This window comes from Malaclemys terrapin, chromosome 3, assembly GCF_027887155.1.
Source record: "Malaclemys terrapin pileata isolate rMalTer1 chromosome 3, rMalTer1.hap1, whole genome shotgun sequence".
Classification (NCBI taxonomy): Eukaryota; Metazoa; Chordata; order Testudines; family Emydidae; genus Malaclemys; species Malaclemys terrapin.
The window spans coordinates 163,789,601-163,797,704 of record NC_071507.1 but is presented as its reverse complement, the minus strand read 5'-3'; the positions used below and the strand labels follow the sequence as shown (position 1 = coordinate 163,797,704).

Here is an 8,104-nt window from a genome sequence, read left to right as displayed (position 1 = left end):
TTTCAAACGATTTGTTTGTTAACAAACAAACAAACAAAAATGAATACGATGTTTCTCATGCTGCTGGACTCTGGCCTGGTCTACACTAGGCGTTTATGTCGAAGTTAGCGCCATTACATCGAATTAACCCTGCACCCGTCCACACCGCGAAGGTATTTAGTTCGACATAGAGGTCTCTTTAATTCGACTTCTGTACTCCTCCGCGACGAGGGGAGTAGCGCTAAATTCGACATGGCCATGTCGAATTAGGCTAGGTGTGGATGGAAATCGACGCTAATAGCTCCGGGAGCTATCCCACAGTGCACCACTCTGTTGACGCTCTGGACAGCAGTACGAGCTCGGATGCTCTGACCAGCCACACAGGAAAAGCCCCGGGAAAATTTGAATTTGAATTCCTTTTCCTGTCTGGCCAGTTGAATCTCATTTCCTGTCTGGACATCGTGGCGATCACGGCAGCACTGGCAACGATGCAGAGCTCTCCAGCAGTGATGGCCGTGCAGTCTGTGAATAGAAAGAGGGCCCCAGCATGGACTGATCGGGAAGTCTTGGATCTCATCGCTGTGTGGGGCGATGAGTCCGTGCTTTCTGAGCTGCGCTCCAAGAAACGGAATGCAAAGATCTATGAGAAGATCTCAAAAGACATGTCAGAGAGAGGATACAGCCGGGATGCAACGCAATGCCGCGTGAAAATCAAGGAGCTGAGACAAGGCTACCAGAAGACCAAAGAGGCAAACGGACGCTCCGGATCCCATCCCCAGACATCCCGTTTCTACGAGGCACTGCATTCCATCCTCGGTGCGGCCGCCACCACTACCCCACCACTGACCGTGGACTCTGAGGATGGGATATCGTCCACGGCCGGTTCCTCGGACATGTTAGCGGACGGGGAAGATGAGGAAGGAGATGAGGAGGGCGAGGCAGTCGGCAGCGCTCACAACACTGATTTCCCCGACAGCCAGGATCTCTTCATCACCCTTACAGAGATCCCCTACGAAGCGTCCCCAGCCGTTACCCCGGACACAGAATCTGGGGAAGGATCAGCCAGTAAGTGTTGTAAACATCTAAACATTTATTTTTAACAGAACAGGAATATTAACAATTAAAAGAATGGGTTGTTCATGATTACTTTGCCCTAGGCACTTAACGGTTCAGTCATGGGCAGTGCAAGTTTTGAAAAAAAATCTAGCAATGTCCGGTTTTCCGTGATTGTCCTGCCCAAGCCGCTCTACTGTTTAGTCCCTGCTACTGCAGCTAGAGTAAAATGCGGTCTATATGTGCAGGGATAGAGCAGTAATCCTCCCGGGACATCTCGATGAAGCTCTCCTGGAGGTAATTGGAAAGCCGTTGCATGAGGTTCCTGGGGAGAGCGGCCTTATTGGGTCCTCCGAAGTACGACACGTTGCCGCGCCACGAGACTATCAAGTACTCGGGAATCATTGCTCTGCACAGCAGGGCGGCATACGGCCCTGGTCTTTGGAGGCTTTCCCGGAGCATTCTCTCTCTCTCGCTGTCAGAGATCCTCATCAGGGTGATGTCGCCCATGGTGACCTGCTTTGAATTAGGTAGGGGAATGTTAGTGTTGGGACTGCTTGCTCGTTCCTTTACAGAACTGTAACCGCTGGTTTGCAGCCACGCGGTGGAGGCGGGAGAGGGGCTGCCGAAAGGGATCGTTCCTGGGGACAGCCGCGAGGGGGTGGGACAGGGGCAGAGTTCCCGCTTGCCGGATTGCTGGCAGCAGGGACTGACATTGCTTTAAATGTGAAATGAGGTCAGTGGTAATATAAAAGTTTTAAACTGCCACAAGTCTACGGCTTACCATGTCTGCCTGCAACAGAAATTCCGTTGTGCTGCCCCGCTTCTCAAATGTGCTGTGGAAGACCCCAGGCACTGAATGCGAAGGCCGAGAATTCGACCTTGTGCTGAGTGCACATGTGATAGGTGCTGTGCATGGTCTTGTTCACAGAGAAAGACTATGTTCTTTGTTCACAACTACATTTATCTTTCTGAGGAATTCACTCCCTTTTTCCCATTCCCACAGCCACATCTGCGACTGTCTCACAACCTAGCCTGGCATCACACTCCCAGAGGCTAGCGAAGATTAGGCATAGGAAGAAGAGGACACGGGAGGACATGTTCTCTGAACTTATGGCCTGTTCCCAAGCCCAGGCAGCACAGCAGTGGCGGGAGAAATTGACCCAAATGCAGCAAGAAAACATGGATCGGGAGGAGAGGTGGCGGCAGGAAGACCAGCAGGCGACTCAAACGCTGCTTGGACTACTGAGGGAGCAAACAGACACGCTCCGGCGCCTTGTGGATGTTCTGCAGGAACGGAGGCAGGAGGACAGAGCCCCGCTGCAGTCCATCTCTAACCGCCCTCCCCCGCCACCAAGTCCCATACCCACCTCACCCAAAGTGCAAAGAAGGAGAGGCGGCAGAGTCCCTGCTAACTGTCACTCCACCCCTGCAGAGAGCTCTAGTAGCAGAAGGCTCTCATTCCCCAAAACTTGAAAAGTTCTTTCCTTCCCGCCTGACACAAGCCCCCGTCCAAGTTTCACCTCCCAGTTCCATGTGTAGTTGATAATAAAAAATACGTTCATGTTAAGTACTGTTTCAATGATGTTCTTTTGGAGGAGGAGGGGAAAGGGGGTTGGTAATTGGACAGGACAGTCGCCTTTGGCAGGGTACATAGGCGGGGGCAGGCACAGCAGCAGGGCACATACACAGTGCAGTGATGCAGTGACTAGTTACCCTGGTTAGTCTGGGAGGTTGTTTTCATGTTATGTGGTGGGGGGTGGGTTGCTCTGTGACTTTGTGGCGGGGGAGGGCAGTTACAGATCTTAAGCGGCGGTCCTTATGCAGGATCACAGAGCCACGCAGCAGGGGATCTGTAACCGTCCTCCCCCTGCCACAAAGTCACATAGCCCCCCCATACACACAGTCCCGATCAGGAGGGGTGACAGGCTCCGTTGAAACAACCATCCCACCGCAGCGGAGCCCGTCAATCCTTGAGTTTAGAAGCTTCATTCGCGTCACTACACTACACCCGCTCCGCACCACAGTCTGCGTCCCAGTTTTAAAAAATTCCCGCGAAAACAGTATTAAAGAAAACGGTGTGCATTAACAAAGTAGAACTATTTTTATTTCGAAAGGTGTGTTGGAAGGGGGTGAAGGGGGTATGTAACTGGGTAGGATAGTCAACATTAACTGGGTAAAGAAACGGGGGCAGGTACAGCTTCTCTGTACACAAACTTAAAAGTCACAGGTTACCCTGCTCACTCAGGAACTTTGCTTTCAAAGCCTCCCGGATGCACAGCGCTTCCCGCTGGTCTCTTCTAATCGCCCGGCTGTGCGTAATCAGCAGCCAGGCTATTTTCCTCAACCTCCCACCCCGCCATAAAGGTCTCCCCCTTGCTCTCACAGAGATTGTGGAGCACACAGCAAGCTGCTATAACAATGGGGATATTGGTTTCGCTGAGATCACAGCGAGTCAGTAAGCTTCTCCATCTCCCCTTGAGACGGCCAAAAGCACACTCCACCACCATTCTGCACTTGCTCAGCCGGTAGTTGAAGAGTTCTTTTTCAGTGTCCAGGGCGCCAGTATAGGGCTTCATGAGCCAGGGCATTAGCGGGTAGGCTGGGTCCCCGAGGATGACTATAGGCATCTCCACATCCCCAACAGTTATTTTGTGGTCCGGGAAGTAAATACCTTGTTGCAGCCGTCTAAACAGACCAGAGTTCCTGAAAACACGAGCGTCATGAACCTTGCCCGGCCATCCCACGTAGATGTTGGTAAAACGTCCCCTGTGGTCCACCAGTGCTTGCAGCACCATGGAAAAATAGCCCTTTCGGTTAATGTACTGGGTGGCCTGGTGGTCCGGTGCCAGGATAGGGATGTGAGTTCCATCTATGGCCCCACCGCAGTTTGGGAATCCCATCGCTGCAAAGCCATCTATGATCGCCTCCATGTTTCCCAGGGTCACTACCTTTGGCAGCAGTACATCAACGATTGCCTTGGCTACTTGCATCACAACAACCCCCACGGTAGATTTGCCCACCCCAAACTGGTTCGCGACAGACCGGTAGCTGTCTGGCGTTGCAAGCTTCCAGAGGGCTATGGCCACTCGCTTCTGTACACTCAGTGCAGCTCGCCACCGGGTGTCATTGCGCTTCAGGGCAGGGGACAGCAACTCACAAAGTTCCAGGAAAGTTCCCTTCCGCATGCGAAAGTTTCGCAGCCACTGGGATTCATCCCAGACCTGCAGCACTATGCGGTCCCACCACTCAGTGCTTGTTTCCCGTGCCCAGAATCGCCGTTCCACGGCATCAACATGACCCATTGCCATCGTGATGTCCTCGGCGTTGGGTCCCCTGCTTTCTGAGAGATCTGTGCTACTCTCAGACTTCAGGACATCACCGCGGTGCCATAGCCTCCTCGCCTGACTTTTCTGCATCTGCCTCAGGGAAAGCTGTATGATAAGCTGCGAGGCGTTGAGAGCGGCCACAACTGCAGCGATGGTCGCAGCGTGCTCCATGCTCGCAGTGCTATGGCATCCGCGCTGTCAATGACTGGAAAAGTGCGCGAACTGATTTCCCGCCGGCGCTTTCAGGGAGGGAGGGCGGGAGTGATGGACGGATGACGACAGTTACCCAAAAGCACCCTCGACACATTTTGTTACCCAGAAGGCATTGCCGGCTACACCCAGAATTCCAATGGGCAGAGGGGACTGCGGGAACTGTGGGATAGCTGACCACAGTGCACCGCTTCGAATGTCGACGCTTTCACCGTTAGTGTGGACTCACAAAGTCGAATTACTGTCCTTAGTGTGGACACAGACGTTCGACTTTGCAATATCGATTCCAAAAATTCGATGCAAGTAAATTCGAACTACTCTCGTAGTGTAGACAAGGCCTCTGACTCCAGGCCTTGCTTGGTTTGAGAAACTGAGTGATACTGAGGCTTTGCTCCAAACTGTTAGTTAGACAAATGCAGAGAGAAATGCTCCTGGATTCTGAGTGTTGGGGTTACTAGGCTTGCCTGAGCCAGAGTTCTTCCATGTTTAAACTCTGTCCTTCCATGTTTAACTCTAATCGACCTCAAAAGCCAAGGACAGGAATTGGAATGTGTAAACAGTCAGTTAGCAATTACGACCTTGCTCATACCAGGTACCAAACAATAATGATGAGGTTTGCATGTTTCTAGATAGGGAAGGGGTAATAAACAAAGGTAAACAGAACCAAATAACAGTTTAGGGAGAAGTTACTAACAAGCTAGATTTATAGCCCTAGAATGATTTAATTGCTTAAATGTATAAACATGCCTTCGGTGTGGGGGGGTGGTGGTAGGAAGGGGGAGGGGGGGGCTTAGTTGTAAAATGTATAAAGAAGAGAGAAACTGTTTTTGCTGGTGTGCTTGATTTGAGACTTGCCTGTCTCCTTGCACCACTTTGAGATCTCAAATAAACGTTGATTGTTTCTCCACCCCGGTATGTTTATTGACGCAAAGTACTCCGGGCAACGAACCCCACTGTTGCTGTCCTCGGGCCTCTGTGCCGGCAACATGAGGAACAGGCAGATCAAACATACTGGTGGCTTGGCTTATATTCTGTAATTGTCAGGTTCAGTTTCCCAACACAGTTCTGTATTATGGTTAATGCTGTTTGGTCCTGTCTACCCAAGCAAGGCTGCCGGTGCCCGGTTGTGACGTTATTGACATAAACTGGGACCGTATAGATCATTGTTGCAACCAAGGTCCTGTAGTGGCACCCAAATCTGGTATAAAGGGGGTCAAATGGGGTGTCTAAGACAAGGTTATGGTTTACTGGTTATGATTATGCTGTCTATATGTGTGTATCAGTTTTGTGGTCGAAGTTATGAATATTGGCTCTAGACTGTCGGTATGGCAAACTTATGCTATGCTTCTGGGTGACATCCCAGACAAGCTGAGATTAGCTCTGCCTAGCCTGCTTGATGGCCCATTAAGGACCATCAGCTATACAATGGACCCATTGAGAGAAGGCAGATACGCCTTGTAACTCAGCAAAGTATGCAGGGACTGGCCCATGTGACTCCAGACTCCATTTTGCTGTAATTTTCCATGGTAAAAACAAAGAGGTATTCTGACACCTGGAAAAGACTATATAAGGCGGATGCCTCATCTCCATCTTGTCTTCAATCCTGCTTCATACCTCTGGAGGAACTTTGCTACAAACTGAAGCTCTGAACAAAGGACTGAGGACCCATCCCAGCGGGGGATGTATTCCAGAGACTTGATTTGAACCTGCAGTTTATTCCATCGCTGCTGCAAGCCTGAACCAAGAACTTTGCCATTACTGTATGTAATTGATTCCATTTAACCAATTCTAACTCTCATCTCTATCTTTTTCCTTTTATAAATAAACCTTTAGATTTTAGATTCTAAAGGATTGGCAACAGCGTGATTTGTGGGAAAGATCTGATTTGTATATTGACCTGGGTCTGGGGCTTGGTCCTTTGGGATCAGGAGAACCTTTTTCTTTTACTTGGGTACTGGTTTTTATAACCATTTGTCCCCGTACGAGTGGCACTGGTGGTTATACTGGGAAACTGGAGTGTCTAAGGAGATTGCTTGAGAGACTTGCGGTTAGCCAGTGGGGTGAGACCGAAGTTCCCTTAGTCTGGCTGGTTTGGTTTGCCTTGCCTTAGAGGTGGAAAATACCCCAGCCTTGGGCTGCAACTGCCCTGTTTGAGCAATTTGTCCTGAGTTGGCACTCTCAGTTGGGTTCCGCCAGAACCGCATTGTCACACCGGTGTCTTGTGATAATCAAGGAATCCATTTTATAACAGTCTCTACAGCACACACACAGTCAATCTGGGGCTAAAAGCCACCCTTCAATGTGCGAGGCCAACATGATAACATCAATATATAAGCTGTCTGTATGTGTATATGTAGGGCAAGGTATACAGAATCTGGGTTCAGTTCTGGACATTAAAACCAGAATCCTAAACTCATCAGACAGCCCATACACAAGGTGAAAACCCCTCAGCTTAACCTCCAATGCTAATCATGCTGCTTCCTTCCTCCTATACCAGACACCTCAACTGCTCTACAATCTGTGCTGTTTTATCTGGAGCTGCTTTTGACATGTTTTCACCTTCCTGCCTCTGTCCCCCTCTCTTACTCCCTGTTAAGCTCTGCATGGTCACCCGTGTCCCTCAGTCTGCCTACCAAGCCTATCTAGGTTTTCATACTGTATTCATCTGGGCTGGTGGGTGCTCTGTATGGGATGGAGGCCTGAGTGTTGGTGCAGCAGGAGGAAAGCTAGGAGCTGCAGTGGGGTATTGGAGCTGGACACTTAGGAGCAGCTCTTCAACAAATGCTGAAATGAGATGGCCCAATGGCTGTTGCTACAGGAGCCTGCTGCTCCCCAGGCAGAGTCAGGGTGGGGAGCTTTTGTATTATTCTTCAGAGGGGTGCTGTCTGATAACAATACCTAGAACCCATTTCCAAATTAAAGTCATGGGCAGCTAAGGGGGAATCATATCACTCGGAGGAGTGGATTAATGACCCCCACCATTTTACTTTTGCTGTAGTTACAAATGGTAACAGAGGTGGGTTCCTTCAATGATCCAGAGAGCCCTCTGCATGATTTCAGGAGCTGCTGGATAAGCAGAGCAGCAGCTCTGTTGTAGAAGAACTCATTCCATTGCTCTGTCAGAGAGCTAACAAGGACACAGCTCCTTGCTCAATCTTCAGTCTTCTTCATCAATTCAGGCAGAGATTTCCAACACAAGCTTTTGACAAACAAACAATAGTTACACTGCATTATTAGGCACCTTACAAATGCCACAGTAAGAGGGATGTGAAATTAGTTGTCACTATTGATTAGAAACTTTTGGCAGGTATGTGAATTCTGGTTAATACACACTCGCTGCTGCAGAATTCCTTTGATCCTCCTTTCTTTATGTTGGAAGTCAGCTAGTTTCTAAAATGGGAAATGCCATGCAGGACCACCCTCTATAAATATTAAAATCTGACAATAACTCTCAAATGATTGTCAATGGGATTTTTATTGCCCTGAACTTGTTCTGCTTCAAATCTATGGTACTAGTTCTTCATTAAATGACT

The 8,104-nt window shown here is 49.5% G+C and overlaps 1 protein-coding gene across 2 annotated transcripts; it reads left to right on the top strand.

The window, feature by feature from the left end:
• The first annotated feature begins 229 nt into the window (after nt 1-229).
• Nucleotides 230-2,861, top strand: LOC128834788 (myb/SANT-like DNA-binding domain-containing protein 1). 2 transcript variants are annotated; one of them, XM_054023879.1, is made up of 2 exons: nt 230-1,044; nt 2,039-2,861. In XM_054023879.1, exons 1-2 carry the CDS (start codon nt 261-263, stop codon nt 2,506-2,508), a joined length of 1,254 nt encoding a protein of 417 aa, XP_053879854.1. In that variant the 5' UTR covers nt 230-260; the 3' UTR covers nt 2,509-2,861. The 2 variants fall into 2 exon arrangements, with proteins under 2 accessions (XP_053879854.1, XP_053879855.1); XM_054023880.1 differs by lacking the exon at nt 2,039-2,861 and adding an exon at nt 1,281-1,718.
• Nucleotides 2,862-8,104: the final 5,243 nt, after the last annotated feature.